The 22144-nt window shown below is 52.7% G+C and overlaps 1 protein-coding gene across 2 annotated transcripts in view; it reads right to left on the reverse strand.

The window, feature by feature from the left end:
* Window positions 1–22144, reverse strand: part of NADSYN1 (NAD synthetase 1) — a 39942-nt gene that overhangs the window by 2822 nt on the left and 14976 nt on the right. For both annotated transcript variants that reach the window (XM_064287607.1, XM_064287608.1), the window contains exons 9-19: window positions 20951–21082; window positions 18585–18659; window positions 16905–17029; window positions 15354–15402; window positions 14274–14376; window positions 13296–13464; window positions 10697–10832; window positions 9708–9814; window positions 6235–6366; window positions 5315–5384; window positions 293–421 (exon numbers count right to left, since the gene is read on the reverse strand). In XM_064287607.1, coding sequence (XP_064143677.1) covers window positions 293–421; window positions 5315–5384; window positions 6235–6366; window positions 9708–9814; window positions 10697–10832; window positions 13296–13464; window positions 14274–14376; window positions 15354–15402; window positions 16905–17029; window positions 18585–18659; window positions 20951–21082 — 1227 coding nt within the window. The remainder of the gene's footprint in view (window positions 1–292; window positions 422–5314; window positions 5385–6234; window positions 6367–9707; window positions 9815–10696; window positions 10833–13295; window positions 13465–14273; window positions 14377–15353; window positions 15403–16904; window positions 17030–18584; window positions 18660–20950; window positions 21083–22144) is intronic.

Consider the following 22144-nt stretch of genomic DNA (forward strand, 5'->3'; position numbering starts at 1 on the left):
TGCTGAAAAATCAGCCAGTGAAACCCCTACGGAGCACGGTTCTCCTCTGACACACACGGGGTCGCCATGAGCCAACTGTCTTTTTTCAATAGCCGGGTGCAGTCAAACCTCACTCCAGTTAATTCAGTTAGGGCAAAGGGTCAGCGAGAGACGAGAGTGAGACTGTGGGAAACACAGTCATGTGGTTCTAAGGCCACGCTGTGTTTACTTGCTCCTGGGAGTCAAGTCCACCACCGCAAAGGCGGCTCTACCTATCCTTTGTACCCTGGGGAAGGGCCACCGAGCGTTCTACCTGCCGTGGGGTGCAGCTGTCTCTCCACATGTTGACCAGTTTGCAGAACATGCTGTAGGGCCCCATCTTGGCTATCTTCCGGAGCCTCCCGTAGACAGAGAGTTCCGCGTACGTCATCCCCATGTCTTCCTGTGGAGAGAAACACGCACGTCACAGAGAGACAGCCAGTCAGAGCCGGAGGAGGGCCTGAAGCTTCTTTTGGGGATGAGAACCAGGCCAAGGACCCGGTGGAGGGGACATGTTCCCAGAGAGCCAGAAGTGGACACTGAAGTCTATTTCTGGATATCGACTGGCCAATAAGAAGGTGGCATTCTGAAAAAAAGGCGAAGAACTAGACACACAGTTTTGAGGACCACAGTGGGTGAAATGTGAAATGTGGTCCTCAAGGAGGTATCAGTCACATCCTAACTCCTGAACCTATGACCGTGATCTCACTTAGAAAAAGGGTCTTTGCAGACGTAATCAGGCATCTCAAGACGAGATCGTGCTGGACAGGGGTAGGCCCTGAACTCAACAGCAGGCATGCTTATAAGGCAGAGGAGAGGGATCTGACACAGAGACACACGGGGAAGTGATGCAGCCACAAGCCAAGGACGCCTGGGGACACCAGGGGCCGGAAGAGACGAGGCCCCTAAGCCTCTGTAAGGGAGTGCAGCTCTGCCGACGCCATGATTTCAAACCTCTTGTCTCCAGAATGGCGAGGGACTAGATCTTCGTGCTCTTCAGCCCCCTGGTTTGGGGTCATTTGTTGCAGCAGCCACAGGAAACGCCAGCAAGGGCCATTCCACACAAGGCACTATGCACAGAACTGACCCTGGCAACTGCCCCGGTGGGCCACCTTCCCTAGGGAGGGGAACTCAGAGAACAGGGGACAGACTCATGGAAACCTGGCCGTACCACTGAGCCCACCTTCCCTAGGGTGAGGGCACAGATTCACGGAAACCTGGTCGTATCAGAGGACACGGGGCACCGCTGGCATCAAGACACCAGGTCACAGAATGCCTCGAGCCCAGCTCCAAAGGGTCAGTTTTCAGACTGAGCTGGACCTTTTTCTCATTTCTCAGTATTTGCTCCAATTCCTACCATACCCCACAATAAACAGCCCGAGCCACCAGCAGAGAGACAGATGAGTATGTTGGCATTTTAGGGTTCGCAGCAGCGCAGCCCTCACCGGATCAGGGTCTGTAGGACCCTCTGTGACCTGCCCCTGGCTGCCAGCCCCATCATCCACTCTGCTTCAGTGAATGATGCTCCTGGCTGCCCCCCTCAGGCCACAGCTCTAGTGTCCCCTCCTCGGACAGGCCTGTGCTGCCCCATCTGAGGAACATGCTGCCGCCACCTGTCCCTCCAACTTGCCACCTGCGTCAGTCTGCTCCACTGCACTCACCCCCAGTGTCTGCCCTTGTCTGCCTCCCCCAGGGGACGGTGAGCCTTTCAGGAGCTGGCTTGTTCACTACCGAGCCCCCAGCACCTAACAGGTCTGGCACAGGACTTCCTTGCGGCTTTCATTTGTATAAAGCAGGCATGTTCTAGTGCTAACTTCTACTCCTTTAACTCAGCAGTAAGAGCTGGAGGCATCCACACCCCACTTTCAACAAGGGACAGACCAACTAGGCAGGAGATCAGCAAAGAAACAAAGACTTGAACAGCACTGTAAACCAGCTAACTCTATTGGACAGCCATGGAGCACCCCGCGCAGGATGGCGGGGTACAGTCTTCTCAAGTGCACACTGAATGTTCTCCACGATAGACCACATGCTAGGCTGTAACACAGACCTCGAGCCATCCAAAAATACTGAAGCAGGAAGGGACAGGAACTGGACGAATGGACACAGGGAACCCAGGCAGTGTGCTGGCATATTGTGGAGATTGGAACCAATGTCACAAAACAATATGTGTATAAATTTTTGAATGAGAAATTAACTTGAGCTGCAAACTTTCATCTAAAGCACAATAAAATTAAAGAAAAACTAAAATATCGAAAGCATACAAAGCTCATGAAGAACCTGTACCTAAATCAAGAGGCAGTCATTCAAACAGAACAAGGGGATACTCCATGGTTTAAAGTCAGAAAAGGTGTGTGTCAGGGTTGTATCCTTTCACCATACCTACTCAAACTGTATGCTAAGCAGATAATCTGAGAACCTGGACTATATGAAGAAGTACGGGGCATCGGGACTGGAGAAAGACTCATTAACAATCAGGATTACGCAGATAACACAACCTTGCTTGCTGAAAGTGAAGAGGACTTGAAGCACTTACTCAAAGACCACAGCCTTTAGTATGGATTATACCTCAACATAAAGAAAACAAAAATCCTCACAACTGGACCAATAAACATCATCATGATAAACGGAGAAAAGATTGAAGTTGTCAAGGATTTCATTTACTTAGATCCATGTTCAACACCCACGGAAGGAGCAGTCGAGAAATCAGAAGACACGTTGCATTAGGCAAATTGGCTGCAAAAGACCTCTTTAAAGTGTCGAAAAGCAAAGACGTCACCTTGAAGACTAAGGTGCACCTCACCCAAGCCACGGTGTTTTTCAGTCGCCTCACATGCAAGCAAAAGCTGGATGATTAATAAGGAAGAACGAAGAATTACTGACGCCTTTGAATTGTGGTGCTGGCGAAGAATACTGAATATACCAGGGACTGCCAAAAGAACGAACAAATCTGTCTCAGAGGAAGTACAGCCAAAATGCTGCTTAGAAGCAACGATGATGAGACTATGTCTCACATACTTTGGACATGGTATCGGGGGGACCAGTCCCTGGAGAAGGACACCATGCTTGGTAAAGTAGAGGGTCAGCGAAAAAGAGGAAGACCCTCGATGGCATGGATTGACACAGTGGCTGCAACAATGGGCTCAAACGTAGCAACGACTGTGAGGATGGTGCAGGACCTGGTAGTGTTTCGTCCTGTTGTGCACAGAGCCGCTGTAAGTCAGAACCTACTCAACGGCACCTAACGACAACAATGCTCTCTGGCCACAGTGGAAAAAAATCAGAAATGAACAACCAACAGAAATGTGGGTTATTCACAAATACGCGAAAATTAAACAGCACAACTCCTAAATAACCAATGAGTCAGAGAAGAAATCACAAGAGAACTTACAAAATACTTTCGAGATGAATAAAAAAGAACACACAACACGCCAAAACTTATGGGATGCAGCTAACAGTGTCCAGAGGGAAATGTATAGCAATAAATGCCAATGTTAAAAAGAACAATGATCTCAAATCAATAACTTAACCTTTCCTCTTAAGACACTGGGAAAAAAAGAGCAAACTAAACCTACAGCAAGCAGAAGGAGGGAAATGATAAAGATTAGAGTGGAAATTAGCAGTACAACCAGAAGGCTCCTTAGAGGACAGGGTGGAGAGACTACATCTTACATACTTTGGACATATTATCAGGAGGGATCAGTCCCTGGAGAAGGACATCATGGTTAGTAAAGTAGAAGGTCAGTGAAAAAGAGGAAGACCCTCAAAGAGATGGAATGACACAGGGGCTGCAACGGTGGGCTCAGGCACAACAACGATTGTGAGGATGGTGCGGGACAAGGCAGCGTTTTGTTCTGTGGTGCACAGGGTTGCTATGAGTAGGAACCGATTCGAGGGCACCCAGCAACAGAGGGGAAATTCATGAAATAGACAATAGAAAAACCATAGAAAAAACCAGCAACAGAAAAGATTACGAAATTGACAAACCTTTTGCTAGAATGACCAAAAAAACAGAGAGAGAGAGATGACTCAAGTTACTGAAATCAGAAATGAAAGGGGACGTCACTACCAACATTACAGAAACAAAAGGGTAACAAGGGAATTACCAGGGACAACAAATTAGGTAACTAAGATGAAATGCACCTGTTTCTACAAAGATACAAACTGCCAAAACTGACTCAGGAGGAAATTTGAATACGCCTGTAACAAGTAAAGAGGTTGAATTAATAATGAAAGCACTTCTGCTAAAGACAAGCCCTAGGCAGCCCTGGTGGTGCAGTGATTAAAGCGCTCAACTGCCAACCAAAAGGTCAGTGGTTTGGAAGCACCGGCGGCTCCGAGGGAGAAAGACGCGGCAGTCCGCTTCCGGGGAGACTTACAGCCTTGGAACCCGGGGCTCGCTGTGAGTCGGAACCGACTGATGGCAGTGGGTACATAAAGAAAAGCCCCGGTAAAGGTGGTTTCACCGGTGAAGTCTACCAAAAATTTGCAGAAAAATGAACACCAACTCTTCATAAACGCTTTCAAAAAACAGAAGAGAAAGGAACACTTCCCAGTCCATTCTATGAGACCAGTATTAATCCTGGCAATTAGTCAAATTAACCCAAAATCCTGCAAAGACATCATAAGAAAAAAAAAAGTACAAAACGATATCTCTTACGAATTAAAAAAAAAAAAAACACCACTGCCATCAAGCCAAGTCCCTATAGGACAGAGCAGAACCGCCCACAGGGCTTCCTAGGCTGTAATCCTTATGGGAGCAGATCAGCAGGTCTCTTCTCCCTTGGAGCTGCTGGTGGGTTTGAACCACCAACCTTTCGGTTAGCAGCTGAGTGGTTAACTGTTACGCACTGTTGGTTCTCTTAAAAATATGGACAGAAAAATCTTCAATAAAGTACCAGGAAAACAAATCCAGGAGTATATAAAAAGGATTATACATTGTGACAAAGTGGAATTTATCCCTGGAAAACAAGACTGGTCTAATGTCCAAAAATGGCAGAAAAAACATTTGACAAAATCCCACAGCCTTTCATGATAAAAACACTCAGTAAACCAGGAATAGAAGAGAGCTTCATCAATATGATAAAGGATATCTATAAAAGCTCGCGGCCAGCCTCACACTTAACGGTAAATGATCACATGGTTTTCCCCTAAGATCAGGAACAAGTTGAAAGATGTCCGCTCTCGGAGCCAGGGTGGAGCAGGCTTCCCAGGCGGGAAGGGGGCCATGGAGGGACCCAGCACACAACATGGGGCAGGCAGAGGAGGGGACGCCCCGTGACAGGCCCCACCGTACCTCGTCAGTCTGGGACACCTGTCCGTCAGCCAAGGGCTCCAACTCTGCGGTGGCCGGGGCAGACAGGATGCTGTGTGTGACAGACAGACAGAGATCAGCTGCTATGGCCGCGAAGTGCTCACTGAGTTTGCAAAAAATCACAACACAAAGGTCCCCAACACACTGGCCATGTCCAGACTGGAGCCGGTTCTGAGCACGCCCTGCCACATCACCAAGGCCAAGCAGAGGTCCGTGTGGTGCCATCCAAAGGAGAGGGTGCACTGGCTACAGAGTGCAAATCCAACGCAGTGCACACCCGGAGAAAGAGGGGCTGGGCGATGGGGGCCACGTGCAGCAGTGGGTTTATAACTTCGGCACTACGAACACCTGGGGCCCGTCACTGTCTGTGGCGGGGGTGTCCTGGGCATCGTAGGGTGTGGAGCAGCACCCCGACTGTGACAGCAAAAACACCACACTGCCACAGTTACTGCTCTTGGGGGTGGGTTGGGGGGGGCCACAAAGACCCCAATGGAGAGCCCCTGGGCTAAGACAAGCAGAAGGAAGAAAAGACTTGCCCAGTAGAGGGGCCAACAGACGTCAGGGCTTCAGAAAGCGCGGCTATTTATTAATTCAACAAGTTTGTTAGCACCAGCACTCACTAAGCTCAGAGCGTGTCTGACCTCCGGGTTGAGGACGGCATGAGAAGGCTGGCGAGGGGATGGGGCCAGAGCACAAGGGACAGAGAGGGGGCATCAACAGAAAGAGGGAGGTGGCCTAATCACGGAGCCCCACAGTGGGGCAGGAGGGCAGGACTCCCTTAGCCAGGCAACAGGGAGCTACAGAAGGTGGCTGAGTGGGGGGCAGGGGGAGGCCCTTCCAAAGCCCAGCCTGTGGCCTCAGAGCCACCGGGTGCGCCCAGGGTGCGCCCAGAGCTCGCTCACCGGCACAGGGCGGGCAGCTGGAAGCGCTGGACGCACAGCTGCACGAAGGCTCGGAGGTCCGTCTTGCTGATGCCGCCGATGGGGTTGATGTCCGCGCTGGAGCAGTCGTACTTGGTCAGGTAGCCGAGGAGGCTGCAGTGAGAGACAGTATGGGGTCCCATTCTCCTCTCACTGGGCCCTGACGGTCCCATGGCTCTCACCAGGAGCACGCCCGAGGGGCAAAAGGAAGCCGAGTGGCTGCAGTGAACACGGACGGGACAGAGGTGCAGACACCATGGAGAGGTGTCTGCCTGCCCGAGAAGGCGGCGGGCGGGGGCGCGTGGCAGTCAGCGTCTGGGGGTGGGGGCGGCCTGTCTGAAGGGAAGGCTGGGGTGATGCAGAACTGAGGATGCAGAGGGGTGCTGAGAAGGGGACGAGGCATGACCACAGCCAGGAGGGTGCCTGGCCTGGACAGAGAGGGCCACCCCACCATAGCCACCTCTAACTCCTAATGCCCCAAAGAGGTCCACGGAACCTGTGAATACGTGACCCGACATGGCAAAATGGAGCCAGTGGTGGCTCAGTGGCTGGATTCTTGCCTTCCACGCGGGAGACCCGGGTTTGATTCCCACGGGAGACCCGGGTTTGATTCCCGGCCAATGCACCTCATGGACAGCCACAACCTGTCAGTGGAGCCTTGTACATATGATTCTCAACAGGTTTCACCGGAGCTTCCAGACTGAGAGAGAGTAGGAAGAAAGGCCTGGTGACCTGCCTCCAAAAATTCAGCCATTGAAAACCCTCCGGATCCCAACGGTCAGATCTGGACCTAACCACGGGAATAGGGCAGGACCAGCCAAGGTTTTGCTCTGCTGAGCACAGGGTCTCCATGAGTCGGGGGCCAACTGGACAGCAGCTAACAATAGCTACACGCGGTCAAAGGGTCTTTACGGATGTGATTCAGCTAAGGATCTTAGCTGAGATGGGAAGGCTATCCTGGATTTTCGGGAAGGCTATCCTGGATTTTGAGGAAGCCCGGTGTCATCACAAGGATCCTATGAGAGGGAGGGAAGAGGTGTCAAAGGCAGAAAAAGGAGATGGGGCCATGGAGGAATGGCCAGGGAGATGCTACACTGCTGGCTTTGAAGGTGTGGCAAGGGGCCTGGAGCTGAGGAATGCAGGTGGCCTCTAGAAGCTGGAAAAGGCCAGGGAATGGATTCTCCCCAGAGCCTCCAGAAGGAACCAGCCCTGCCCACATGGGTGAGACCGTGTTGGACTCCTGACCTCCAGAACTGTGCGATAATATGTGTGTCGTTTAAGCCACCAAGACTATGCTGACTTGTGACAGCAGCCACAGAGGACTCATACGGCCCTCCAATTGATCCATCTCTCCCCACCCCACCACTCCGGAGACCTGGTTGAGGCCACCGCGTTCTCTTGCTGGTCCGTGGATGACTGCCATCTCCTCCCTCCCCACCCTAAGTCCATCCCACCCAACCCCAAGGGGATTCTTGACCTGCCACTCCCCTGCCGTGAACTCCTCAAGGGTGCCCTTCACTTGACTTGGCTTCCTTGACCTGGCCCCTTCCCACCTCCCCAGGGGCCTTCCTCAACGCTCTCCCACTTGCGCTCACACACTGGCTTCGTAAGCCCCATGCAGTGCACCAAAAACAGCATGCTCCCCTGAACACCCTTTTAACTCAGTCCTGAAGTCACTCCTGAGGTTCACCCTTCAGTCAAAGATTAGACAGGCCCATAAAACAAAACAAGACTAAATGGGCATACCAGCCCAGGGGCAAGGACGAGAAGGCAGGAGGGGACAGGAAAGTTGGTAATGAGAAACCCAAGGTAGAGAAGGGAAAGTGTTGACAACCGATGTCACAAAACAATGTTTGTTTAATGAGAAGCTAATTTGCTCTGTAAACCTTCATCTTAAACACAATAAAAAAAAAAAAAAGAAAAGGCAGCATGTTTCCATCCCACCACCTGAAACTTCCCCACACCTGGTCTCCCAGAAAACACACATGGGCTAGAAGCCCCTGGCTGGATCCAGCCCCCCTGCCCCTCACGCACTGACTTTTTCCCAAGTTTAAAGAGAAAAACCTACCTCTACCCCATCCCCACTCTTACTAAGATGCAATGCTGTGCCTCAGTTTCCCCACCTGTTTGGTGAGTTGATGGGTGGCCTCCCAGGGCCCTCCATGTCCTGACCACATGCTAGTCTGGGAGATATAATGTCACCCCTGGGTGGTGCAAATGGTTTACGCTTGGCTACTAACCTAAAGGTTGGTGGTTCGAACCCACCCAGCGGCATCATGTAAGAAAGGCCTGGCGATGTGTTCCCATAAGAGCACAGCCAAGAAAACCCTGTGGAGCAGTTCTATTCTGTAACACGTGGGGTCACCACGAGTCGAAATCAACTCCATGGCAACGGGTTTGGGGTTTTTTTTTTTTTGTTTGGGTTCTGCCTTTGCCACAAGTGACTGGGGAAGACACAGCTCTCCCTCCATGTATCTCACGGGTAGTGTGAGAATTGATTGTTTTTGTCGTTGTTAGGTGCCGCTGAGTCGATCCCAGCTCATAGTTACCCGATGTACAACAGAATCAAACACTCCCCGGTCCTGCGCCATCCTCACAATCATTGCTATGTTTAAGCCCATTGTTGCAGCCACTGTGTCAGTCCATCTTGTTGAGGGTCTTCCTCTTTTTCCCTGACCCTCTGCTTTACCAAGCATGACCCTCTACTTTGCCAATCATGACCCTCTACTTTGCCAATCATGACCCTCTACTTTACCAAGCATGATGCTCTACTTGACCAAGCATGACGCTCTACTTGACCAAGCATGACGCTCTACTTGACCAAGAACTCTGCTTTACCCCCTGGCCTCATTTTGAGTGCAAGCACACCCATGAAAACATGTAAGCCAGCCACTTCATGCCTTTATCTCCCCGTCTTACACAGCCAATGCTTAAATTGCCCAACCCTATCACACCAGTGCTCTGAAGAGACGAGCATGTTCCTTGGTCTTGAAGAATCTTCTGTTCAGTTGGAACTTTGAGCATCTGCAGCCATGAGCAAAGTCTACCCCAGAGGAAGCCATCAAATTGCAGCAGTCTGCACCAGCTCATGGTGTCAAACACCTTTCTCTTCATTCAGTCGGGTTCTGGTCAGCTCATTCCTAGCCATCCTCCGTGTGTTTCCATTCTGGCCTCCCTTCCTCCATTCAGACACTTACCAATTTGTATGTCATGTATAGTGATGTGCCCATCCCCCCACCAGATATCTGAATGGCTTCTCAGAGACCCCACAGTTCCCTCTGCCCTGCAGCCTCTATTTTTTTTTCAAGCCTATATCCTTTATCCAACCCAAACCACTGCCTTCTCAACAAACTCCCCCGCCACCACCATCAGTCCTTCTCCAGGGACTGATCCCTCCTGACACATTGCCCTCAGAGATCGGGAGCCCGTTACGGCATGCCCCTGACCATACACACCTCTCGTCCACGTTGGCAGATCCAAGCACGAGGAGTCCCCCACGGACGCCCCGGGACCAGAGGCTCAGCTGGGCAAACAGGTAGGCGAGCACCATCCTGATTCGAGCCTGGATGGACAACACGAGGGAAAAAAGAATTATCTGTAGAGAGGGACTGTGGGAAAACTCATTCTAGCACTATTTCCAACACAGCTCAAGAGAAAAGGGTCTCCCCCAAGCCACCTTTTGAAAAAAATTTAAATGACACCAGAGGCTTCCTTGTGCTCAGAGAAACAAGAGTCTGAGTCTTGAAGCTTCCAGCACCCGTGCAAGCTCAGCAGGATGCTGGGCTTCAAAGACGGAGAAAATAGGGCCCTGGGTGGGATGAGGGCCAGAGCCAGAAGCCACATCGGCCACCCTATCTCTCCCCTGTGACCACTGGCATTTCTGGAGGAAGGAAAGGCTACACACACTGGGCAGAAAGGGGCCGAGAGGAGGCGGACAGGTGAGAGCTGCTGGAGCCAGGCCTTCTCCCTGCACCGACTGGACAGGAGAGAGTCTGTGCACCTCGCCCTGCAGGTGAAAAACACACTGTCACACATGCACACACACACACACACACGTGTGCACACTCACAACGCTCACGTTTCCATGCACACACTCATCATTTCCTCACCCACAGACACGCTCTCATACATTTTCTCATGCCTGACACCCTCTCTCACACACACACTCTGAAGCACCCACATACCCATGCAGTCACACAACTTGCACACTCAGCATACACTGACAACACTCACACAGATACTCACAACGTATGTTCACACACATGCTCTCCTCATACTCATACCACACACACACACACACACACACAGACCCTAGGCTTGTCCTGAGGCCGCATGACCGACATCTTTAGCGAGCCATGCAGGTTGCTGCCCCGACCCTGGCCACCCAGGTCCCCAGGCCCCCGAGGTGGAGGCCCAGGCCCCCGCGGCCCCTGGGCTGGCGCACCTGCACGTTCTGAAGAGCCAGGTTCTCCCTGCTGCTTCCCCCGTGCACTGCAAACAGGGGGTGTTTCCCCGTCACCAGGCTGAAGATGCCCACGACAGCCTTCACTGCAGGGTCTATGCTGAGGCCGATGTGGTGGCTGGAAGGGAAAGGATAAGCGTGGAGCGCAGCTTGTGTGTGCGTGCAAACACACTAGAACAACACCCCCGTGCTCACGCACTAGCACAAACGCCCCCGTGCTAACCATTTCGGGGGCCCAGCTCAGTGACATTCAGTGCCTTCACTGTGAGGTGCAACACCCACCTGCATAAAGCTCGGGAACGTTTTCTTCACCCCAAAAGGAGACCCGGTACCCATCAAACAGTCGCTCCCCTTCTTCCCCCTCCCCGCCCCTGGTGACCACATATCTGCTCTCTGTCGCTACAGGTCTGCCTACTCTTGGCATCTTGTACACATGGAATCATACGTTTATCCTTTTCTGACTGGCTATCTCACCCAGCACAGTGCTTTAAGACTCATCTATCTGGCAGCTTGTATCAGAACTTCCTTTCCCTTCACGGCTAAATGATATTCTAATGTGCAGATGGACACACTGTTTATCCATCATCGGCTGCGGGACCCGTGGGTGGATTCCGTCTCTTGGCTGCTGTGACCAGTGCTGCAAGGAACACTGGGGTACACGGCTTTGCCTGGACGAGAGTTTTCAATCCTCCGGGCTACACGCCCAGGAGTGGAGGTGCCAGGGCGCAGATTTTAGCCGAGATCAGCAAACGGACGGGCAGCTCCAGTTTCCCAAGACGCAGAATAAATGGAACGTCCTGCAGAGAACCGACTTTTTCCTCTCTGGAAACATGCCCTCTTCCCACCCTCATACAGTACACGAGGGGGGATAGGTGGGAGCGGCAACTGAGGGCAGGAGAAAGTGGCAGGGGAGAAAGGTGCCAGCTCACACACCACCAGCCCACCCCAAGACCTGCTGAACTGGTCCCATGCGGAACTCCTCGGAAACGACCGGCAGATGGGCCCCAAAGCCTCAGCCCAGGAAAAGGGAGGAAAGACAGCATGGGCAAAAAGACAGACTGGGGTAGAAATCCCACAAGGCTTGTCCAAAACCGGGTTAACAGAGACCACTCCTGCATGGATAAACCCCACATTCACCCCTGGGTGGATAAACCCCTAGTTCACCCTGGGTGGATAAACCCCTAGTTCACCCTGGGTGGATAAACCCCTAGTTCACCCCTGGGTGGATAAACCCCTAGTTCACCCCTGGGTGGATAAACCCCTAGTTCACCCTGGGTGGATAAACCCCTAGTTCACCCCTGGGTGGATAAACTCCTAGTTCACCCCTGGGTGGATAAACCCCTAGTTCACCCCTGGGTGGATAAACCCCTAGTTCACCCCTGGGTGGATAAACCCCGAGTTCACCCTGGGTGGATAAACCCCTAGTTCACCCCTGGGTGGATAAACCCCTAGTTTACCCCTGGGTGGATAAACCCCTAGCTCACCCCTGGGTGGATAAACCCGTAGTTCACCCCTGGGTGGATAAACCCCTAGTTGACCCTGGGTGGATAAACTCCTAGTTCACCCCTGGGTGGATAAACCCCTAGCTCACCCCTGGGTGGATAAACCCGTAGTTCACCCCTGGGTGGATAAACCCCTAGTTGACCCTGGGTGGATAAACCCCTAGCTCACCCCTGGGTGGATAAACCCCTAGTTCACCCTGGGTGGATAAACCCCTAGTTCACCCCTGGGTGGATAAACCCCTAGTTGACCCTGGGTGGATAAACCCCTAGTTGACCCTGGGTGGATAAACCCCTAGTTCACCCCTGGGTGGATAAACCCCTAGTTCACCCCTGGGTGGATAAACCCCTAGTTCACCCCTGGGTGGATAAACCCCTAGTTCACCCCTGGGTGGATAAACCCCTAGTTCACCCTGGGTGGATAAACCCCTAGTTCACCCCTGGGTGGATGAACTCCTCGTTCACTCCTGGGTGGATAAAATCCTAGTTCACCCCTGGGTGGATAAACTCCTAGTTCACCCCTGGGTGGATAAACCCCTAGTTCACCCCTGGGTGGATAAACTCCTAGTTCACCCCTGGGTGGATAAACCCCTAGTTGACCCTGGGTGGATAAACCCCTAGCTCACCCCTGGGTGGATAAACCCCTAGTTCGCCCCTGGGTGGATAAAACCCTAGTTCGCCCCTGGGTGGATAAACCCCTAGTTCACCCCTGGGTGGATGAACCCCTCGTTCACCCCTGGGTGGATGAACCCCTCGTTCACCCCTGGGTGGATGAACCCCCAGTTCGCCCCTGGGTGGATGAACCCCCAGTTCGCCCCTGGGTGGATGAACCCCCAGTTCGCCCCTGGGTGTATGAACCCCTAGTTCGCCCCTGGGTGGATGAACTCCTAGTTCACCCCTGGGTGGATGAACTCCTAGTTCACCCCTGGGTGGATGAACTCCTCGTTCACTCCTGGGTAGATAAACTCCAGTTCATTCCTAGACAGTTAAGCCCTCATGCGGTCACAGGCAGAGCCGAGTCTGGGCGTCTCTGGTCTTTGTACAGTCACCCCCACGCCCAGCTCCAGCGGCCACCTGCCTACCTTCCTATCTGTTGGGCCAAGGCCCTGGCCCTCTCGCACGTCTCCTGGGAGGAGTTCTCACTGGCCATGTAGCAGGTGGTCAGCAGCCGTCCACAGAGGTCTCGGGGGTCCTGTGGGGTGTAAGTGGCCTGGCCAACGATGTTCCGGACGTCAGCCAGCACTTGCCGATCTGAGGACCACAGGCAGTCAGGTTAGGGCGTGTGCACATCCGAGTCCCACTCGGTCAGTACTGTTGACCCAGCAACCTCACTGCTAAGTATTATTGTTGTGGCTGCTAACGCCATCGAGTCAGCCCCGACTTAGGGCGACCCCATGCACATCGCAACAAAACGCTGCCTGGTCTCGCGCCCTCCCCCTACCACTGGTTGTGGCTCTGAGCATTCTGATCCACAGTTTTCACCGGCTGATTCTCAGAATTAGATTGCCAGGCCTTTCTTCCTAGTCCATGTAAGTCTGGAAGTGCTGCTGAAACCTGTTCAGCATCACAGCAACACACAAGCCTCCACGGACAGGTGGGTGGCGGCTGCGCACGAGGTCCGCTGGCCAGGACTGAACCTGGGTCACCTGCACGGAGGGTGAGCATTCTAGCACTGAATCACCACTGCCCACCAGACAAGTGTCATCACCCCTGTTTTCCTGGTGCATATAGAAGGCTGTGTTCAATGTCAGAGTGCACAGCAGGAGGGTTTGAACCGGGGTTTGCTTGACCCCAAAGCCCTTGCTCTCTTCGCTGGGTGGCACTTCCGTGACTCACAGCAGGTGTGGCTTGTGACAGCCAAGTCGGCTCAAGGCTGTGGTTTAACAGCCTCGCTGTCCACAGGCCCCGATGCTCGGGCGTGACATTATGACATCTGAGAGCATCTGTACGCCCTCCTTCACCCACAAGGCCCAGGACTTGGGTGTCTGCTCTCCCCACTCTGGCTCCCCAGTCAGATAGCCAAGGGCAGACCCTCCCCTGGACCGATAGTCGCCACCTACTTCCGTTCCTGACAGCCTCGCAGACCAGGTAGCACATGGAGAACACAAGGCAGGCGGTGGCCGCGCTGTCCACCCCGCCGCTCAGGGGCAGGAAGAACCCTGCCTGCAGTGGGTGGGTCAGAGGGCGGGGTGAGAAGAGCCTCAGAGAAGCTACATGTTCACCTCCCATTAACCCAGATCCACCCAACACACCTTCACAGCCACCCACAAAAAAGCAAACGGCATCAGTTTTCATTGAGGAGGTAAAAAAGTACCCCTCACGTTCCCAAATGGGTTTTCTAGAGGAAAAGGAGAGCCTTTGGAGAGAGGTGCTCCCACTGACAAGCCACTAGCGAGTTACAGACATGGGCGATCACAGCCATCAGGGAGGCTTGTAGCTGTGAATGTCATCAGATGGAAGCTCCACAGGACCGTCCAGAGACTGGGCCAAATCTAGGGGTACCTCGATCAGCCTCTGGCTAGCGTGGATCAAGCTTCCAACTGAGGCACGGAGAAGACACTCTTTTTGTTGCTTGCATTAAAAGTAAATCGTTACTGACCAGGGGCAAATACATGAAGCCAGCCAGAATGGGAGAAAAATACAGAACAAAACTCAAATTCTTAAAAAAGCCCAGACTACCTGGACCACCTGAGACGAGTGGACCCCCTGAGACTATCGCCCTGAGGCACTCTTTAAACCTTGAAACAAAACTATCCTGAGATCACCTTTCAGCAGAAAAGCAGATTGGTATACCAAATAAAGGATCGCTGCTCTACGAAAAAAAATCTGTATGAGTTCAAAAGCTCAACATTTAACCCAAAGCAAAGACGAGAAGATAAAGGGGCAGGGAAACTAGAGTAGTGGAAATGGAAAAACCAGAACATAATTAAAGAGAATCTTGACACAATGAGAAAAACATAACTAAGGTCATAGATCAATTTGTGTGGAAACTGTCAAATGAGAATCTAATCTGCTGTGTAGACATCCACCAAAAATACAGTATTATTTAAAAAAAAAAAAATAGTCAGCCTGCAGAGAACTAAACACAAACCAATCAGCAGAATAAGCTAAGTGACCGGATGAGAAACTGGAACTCTTACCTGTTGGCTACGTCTTAAAAAATCCCAGAGCCAGCATGCGGGTCCAAGGCTGGGGAGCAATCAGAAGCATTAAGTTTGGAAACTTCTCACACTAGACTTGTTGGGAAGACGGCCTGCTATGGCCCTTGGGGCTCTCACCAAAGCCATCTAGTCTGAAGGCTTGGGCCCGGAACATTCCCTGATAATGGAGGCTGGGAACCGAGCCTCTCTCTGTTCCGGTTTCTTCTGCTTCCTTTTCATGGAAAGTCCTTCCCTGTTACAGGCCTAATGAGCACTTCTTTGTTCTGCTCATGTGTGTGTCACATTGGGACCTGGCCAACACCATGTCTAGATCTTTCTGGCAGGGAGGGAATGGGGTCCTTCAACTGTAGCACAAGAGGGGTACGTGCAGACCACCAGCCCTGTGATGGCTGCAGGGAGTGACTCACTGGACATGGGGGTTGGTGCCCACTATTGAAGATGACTTTGCTCTGTCTCTCCTCTATGTGAGTAAAGCTTCGTTCCAACCAATGCCTGTGTGTGAGTTGTGTCTTTCTGGGTGACCTTGGACCTTGCTCAACAAGACCCAAAACATATTGGGTAGGTATTATGGATTGCATTGTGCCCCCCAAAAATGTTTGTCAACTTGGGTAGGCCATGATTCCCAGTATTGTGTGGTTGTCCTCCATTTTGCAATATGATGTAATTTTCCTATGTGTTGTAAATCCTAACCTCTATGAAGTTAACGAGGCAGGGTTAGAGACAGTTATGTTAACGAGGCAGGACATAATTTACAGGATTAGGTTGTATCTTGCGTCAACCTTTTGAGATATAAAAGAGAGAATCGAACATAGAGGAGAAGGACCTCATACCACCAAGCAAGAAGAGTCAGGAGTGGAGCATGTCCTTTGAACCTGGAGTCTCTGCGCTGAGAAACTCCTAGACCAGGGGGAAGATTGATGACAAGGACCTTCCCTCAGAGCCAACAGAAAAAGAAAGCCTTCCCCTGGAGCTGGAGCCCTGAATTCAGACTTCTAACCTCCTAAATTGTGAAAGAATAAGTTTCTATTTGTCAAAGCCATCCATTTGTGGTATTTCTGTTATAACAGCACTAAATAACTAAGACAGTCGGCTTCCCCAAAAAGGCAGCAGAGCTCGTAACACCAGCTGACACTGACTGAGCTCTCTGATGCACCAGGCTCTGGTTTAGCACTTCCCCTGAATGAACTCATCTTGATTCTCACAACAACCCTGGGATGTAGGTGCTATCATTATCCCCATTTTAAAATGAGGAGTCTGAGACACAGAAAGGACAAGTGCCTCGCCCTAGGTCACGGAGCAAGGAAGTAGCAGAGCTAGGAGGTGAACTCAAACATTCAGACCCCAACATCCCTGACCTCAACCCCAGTGAGGCACATACCCCTCTTAACCAAGTATCTACCCTGAGCAGGTCCTAAAAACCGTCAGGTGCTCCTTGCCACCCCACCATAATGCAAACCCCTTCAGAGCCCTGGGCTGGGTGGAAGGCTAGCTGACCACAAGACAACTGGGTTAGTAAAGGGCCCAGCCCACCTTATCTCCTCTGCGGGGCTGTGGTACTTCCACTCGATGGGCTCAGAGAGTGGCAGCAGCAGGTCGTCCTGGCTTGAGAGGGCAAAGTCCACCTTCACTCGAGGGTAGGGGTCCACTCGGCTGGCCTTATGAAGGAGGTTCTCGTCATTGCCATTACTGAGACCCTTACAGGGTCCCAGGACCCACTCAAGAATACAACACTGTTAGCCATCAGGACAGGCAAATCAAAATCACAGTGAAGTAACCGACAAGGATGGCTAGGAGAAAAACAGGTGATAACAAGGGTTGACAAGGACATGGAGAAGCTGGAACCCCTGTACACTGCTGGAGAAATTGCTGGAGAAATGTAAAACGGTGCAGCCGCTGTGGAAAACAGCTTGGCGGCTTCTCAAAGCGTTCAACACAGAGCTGTCGTATAAGCCGGCACCCACTCCTAGGTGCGCATCCAAAGAAATGAAGTTGTATGTTCACGCAAAAACCTGTACACGAATGTTCAAAACAACATTATTCACAAGAGCCCAAAGGGGGGAAAACCCGAGTGTCCATCAGCAGACGGGGGGACCAAGTGTGGTCGGCAGACCCAGGAACGGAATATTATTTGGCCATAAAAAGGAACGAAGTCCTGATACGCGCTACCACAGGTATGAACCTTGAACACGTTTTGCTGAGTGAAATAAGGCGGTCACGAAAGCACAAATGTATGATTCCATACAAATCAAATCCAGAACAAGGAAATCTACAGAGACAGAAGGCAGATTATGATTGCTCAGGGCTGGGGAGGGGAGGTCGGGGGTGACAGCTAAAAGATATGGAGTCTCTTCTCGCGGGGATGGAAATGTTCTAACCTCGATGGTGACGGTGGTTCCACGACTGTGAAAATACTACAAACTCACTGCACACTTTAAATCAGTGCACGGCACACCGTGTGAATCGTATCTCAATAAAGTCATTAAACTTCGAAATCAAAGACTTCGGCTCCACTCTGTTTTGAGCGTCGCACTTTAGCACTGTTTGCAAGACTGCTGCCCCTGGTGACCACCGTTTAATATTCCGTCTTTACGGTTTAGAAAGTGCCGAACCCCAGCTTACAAGCAACACCTCTGCGAGTTGGATACAGATCTGGCTTGTGTTCAGCCTAGGGTGCCGGTGCAGACTCGCCCCCAGACCTCAACCCACCCACCCACCATCCAGGGTCCCGGCAGCCCCTGGCTGTACTGGTGGCTGCTGGCCACACTGTCCTCCCTCCAACCTGGGGAGCCCTCCCCCACAACTTGGGGAACCCTTCTCTGGAACTGGGGAGCCCTCCTTCCCACCTAGGTAGCCATCCCCCCCGGTAGTCCTCCCCCCCCCCACCAATTTGGAGGTCCTTCCCCCTCCCTGCTGTCCTGGCAGTTCCTGCACCGACAGCTTTGGCCTTTTCATGTGCCTGTACCCCACCACTCTCAGGGGCAGGGAAGGCTCAGGGCCAGGTGGCTCCAGCTAGCAGGGTGACGAAGACAGACGGAGACCCTGGTGCCGCACCACCTCTCCTCCCACGTCCCCGCATCCTGCCTCTCCCAGTGCGTGCTCAGTTCCCACGTCCCACACCCTGAACCCACGTGGCCCCAGCCACCGCAGCCAGTGGACACGTCACCAGGTCTTTGAAGCACTTCCTATGCAGATGTCTATGAAAGAACGTACCGCCAGACTGCGCGAGGAGATCTCTGCCCTGTAGCTCCGGACATCCTCCAAGTCCAGGGTGGCCGTGAGGACTTCCTGGGGGATGGGCAGGGGAGGTTCAGAGAAAAGCCACGACTTCCTGTACACCCCACTTCCACATGTGATATGACCGCTTTGAGGGGTGTGCCAACTACACAAAAGCAGGTCCACCTACTGGAGCAGGGGCTGTGAGCCTGCCATGCCTGGGGGCCCAGGGCCGGGGGCTGGCCAGCAGTGTTGCTGACCCCCAGCCCTTCCCCTTGCTGCGTCCACCTCTGTTACATCCAGACACTGTCCAGTAACCAGTTAGTCACAGACCAAGACACAATTCCACTGATAAGAGCCTGCCAGGGGCTTCCAGGAAAGTGTCTCTCCTCTTGAAGAGAAATGTTTTATGTTTGTATGTGAAGACGGGATGACTGGTGCTGCTGCAGCCGTTTTGTGACCATGAGGACAGGTACCCTGAGAATGAGGCCAACACAGAGGAAGGCTGGGCAGGAGAATGACAGAGAGGTGGGGCCAAAGCCCCAGGTCCACATGAGGTAACAGAGAGCTCTGTCACCTGCAACTTACAGCAAAGAAAAGTTTTAATTCCTGGATATTATTCCTTTATGAAAAAAATGCTCAATTAAAGTAAGTTGTTAGAATACTATTTCGTTAAGCACAGGAGTAAGATGGTAAGAACTGCTTCTGTCACCATTAGGTCACACGAGACGGCTGCAGTCATCCCCCTCTCCCCCAAACAGAAGCTCATGAAACAAGCGCCTGCTGCATGATGGTGGAAGCGCCTTGTTCACACTGGGCTAACTAGGCTGGGAGACACTCACAAAGACAAGGACTCCACATACCCTGTGGCTTTGCTGTCACTTCCCAGCATGGGGGTCACCGAAGCCACCAGGCTTCCTGCACGGCAAAGCCACGATGAAGCCACAAACAACGAAAAGACGCTGGATGCTGGCAATCTTTTCATAAAGAGGCACCACTCAGTGTTTTTGAAAAACTAGGGAAAAGCTCCAACACAAAAGCCTGACTGGAGGCATCCAACAAGACAGAAGAGCCACCTGCGTGAGGTCTGAGACCCCACGGGAGCCTGCACAGATACATCACCTGGAGCACACGGACAGGAGAGGACAGCTCTGGAACAGCTCCACGCTCCACGACGCTGCTTCTCACCTGCTCAGGTAGCTCATGGAGGAGCTGGCAGAATGGGATTAGCTTTGAGTAACTAAGGCCACCTAGCTAGCCAACCTAACTAACAGGAACGCCAGCTCTCAGCACACTTGGCTGGTAACTGAAAGATTGGAGGTTCAAGTCCACCCAGAGGTGTCTCGGAAGAAAAGCTTGGCGATCTACTTCTGAAAAATCCGCCACTGAAAACCCTGTGGAGTGCAATTCTACTCGGACACACGGGGGGGCGCCAGGAGTCAGAATCAACTCACAGCAACTGGACATGTTAATATTCATCCATAGAGGAAGGAACCCTGGTGGCGCAATGATTGAGCACTCGGCTGCTAACTGAAAGGTTGGAGGTTCGAGTCTGCCCAGGGGAGCCTTGGAAGAAAGGCCTGGTGATCTCCTTGTGAATGACATTTTGGGAGAGAGGCCATCACTGTCCGAGGACGAGTGGGATGTGCAAGGGGTAGGGGAACAAGACAGAGACCAAGCCCAGAGCCACATTCTGTAAAACACATATTAATATGATACACATCTGTAGAGAAGGAGCCCTGGTGGTGCAACAATTAAGCGCTCGGCTGCTAACTGAAAGGCTGGCAGTTCAAACCCACCCAGCCACTCTGTGGGAGAAAGACCAGGCAATCTACTTCCATAAAGACTGCAGCCTAGGAAACCCTATGGGGCAGTTCTACTCTGTCACATGGGATCACTAGGAGTCGGAACCCACTTGGCGGCACCCAACAACATCTTTAGAAGTCGAGTGTGTGCAGTTTCCAGCAGCTTCTCCAAGGAATCTGTAGCCGCCATGGGTTATAAGCCCCCACCTCTAAGTGGGGTGCTTGGCCTGCCAGGAAGGATTTTGCAGACTGAGGTCCTGGGCTTGGCCTCTGCCTTGTTTCCCTGTCCCTTGCATACCCCATCTGTCCTCAGATGGGAACAGCATCTCTCCTGCAATGCAGTTGACAGCTCCTGGACTGATCGGGTCTCTCCCATAGCCAGCTGCAGTCAGCGCGGCCCAGAGAGCCCCCAGAACAAGGAGGCAGAGGCATTGGGCCCCACCTCTGCCTCTAGAGCTCAGAGGGCAGGACACCCGATCACAGGGGAGAGTGATCTAGAAGACCAACTGGGACAGGGCGACATGCTACTCCCCCAAATCCCACCAGCTGGCACGTTACCACGTCATCCAGGGAGAACTGGGAGCCCTGGGCGAAGATGCTGCCATTCATCGCAATGGTGGCACAACCATCATAGTAGAGGCGGTCCCCGTCGCAGCCCTTCTGGTTGGCCAGCAGGTAGATGCCACCGCTCTGGAAAAGGCAGCGTGGTGGCGGTGTGATCAGCGATGCTCCGCACTGCCTCCCACTGCCCACGGCAGACTACCTGGCCACAGCGGCTCACTCCCTCTCCCACCCTGCCTGGTCACACAGCCCTCCCCCAACAAGGAAAATGCTCGCGTACGCGGAAACGGTGCCTGTGCAACGGCCAACCACTTGGCCTTCCATGGCTTCAGGCATCACACAACACGTCTGCTTCCGCCTCACGACCACCCTTCAGGCAGGTGTGTCCTCGCCATCACTTACGATGACATGGAGACTCAGGAAAGCCAGACCTCCCAGGGAAGAGTCTGATGTTCACCCCAGGCTGCACTGAATCCAACTCAGTCCCACGGACGACTGTCACGGGCTGAACTGTGTCCCCTTAAAACGCACTGGAATCCCAACCCCTGTATCTGTGCACCTGACCAAGTGTCACGTGACTGTCTTCTGTAACAATCCCGCCTCATGTTGCTGAGGCCATACCAGTGAGGGTGGGTCCTAACCCTAATCCCGTTTGAGTTATAACAGGTACAGATCAGACAGACACACACAGAGGAAGACAGATGCCATGGGAGGATCGCCCACAAGCTGAGGGACCAAGGAGAGCCCGGCCCACCCACAAGGAGGGAACCCACACAGCCAAGACCCTGATTTGGACCTCTAGCCTACTGACCTGTGAGAGAATAAATTCCTGCTCTTTAAAGCCCCCTGCGCGTGGTATTTCTGGGTGACTAAGACAACACCTAAACAACACCGTGTCTCACTACGTCCCCGCAGCCAAGAGCCACCACGCCCACAGACAAGAGGCATGTGTGGCTCCTGGCCACCACGTCACCCATCCCATGACACGGTAGTAGTCAACGGTGCTGGTGGACAGCAGGGGTGTGAGCCCATGCCTGGTCCCCTGCCCCAGAGGGGGGTGACGAGAGCCCCTGCTTCCTGGGAGGCTGTGAGGATTAGGTGGTCAGTGGTCAGAGGGGTCGCTGGCGCACACTCACTAAGTACCAGCTATCTCAGCTTCCTAGTGCTCCTATAGCAGAACTACCACCAAGG

Source organism: Loxodonta africana, chromosome 7, assembly GCF_030014295.1.
Source record: "Loxodonta africana isolate mLoxAfr1 chromosome 7, mLoxAfr1.hap2, whole genome shotgun sequence".
Taxonomy (NCBI): Eukaryota; Metazoa; Chordata; class Mammalia; order Proboscidea; family Elephantidae; genus Loxodonta; species Loxodonta africana.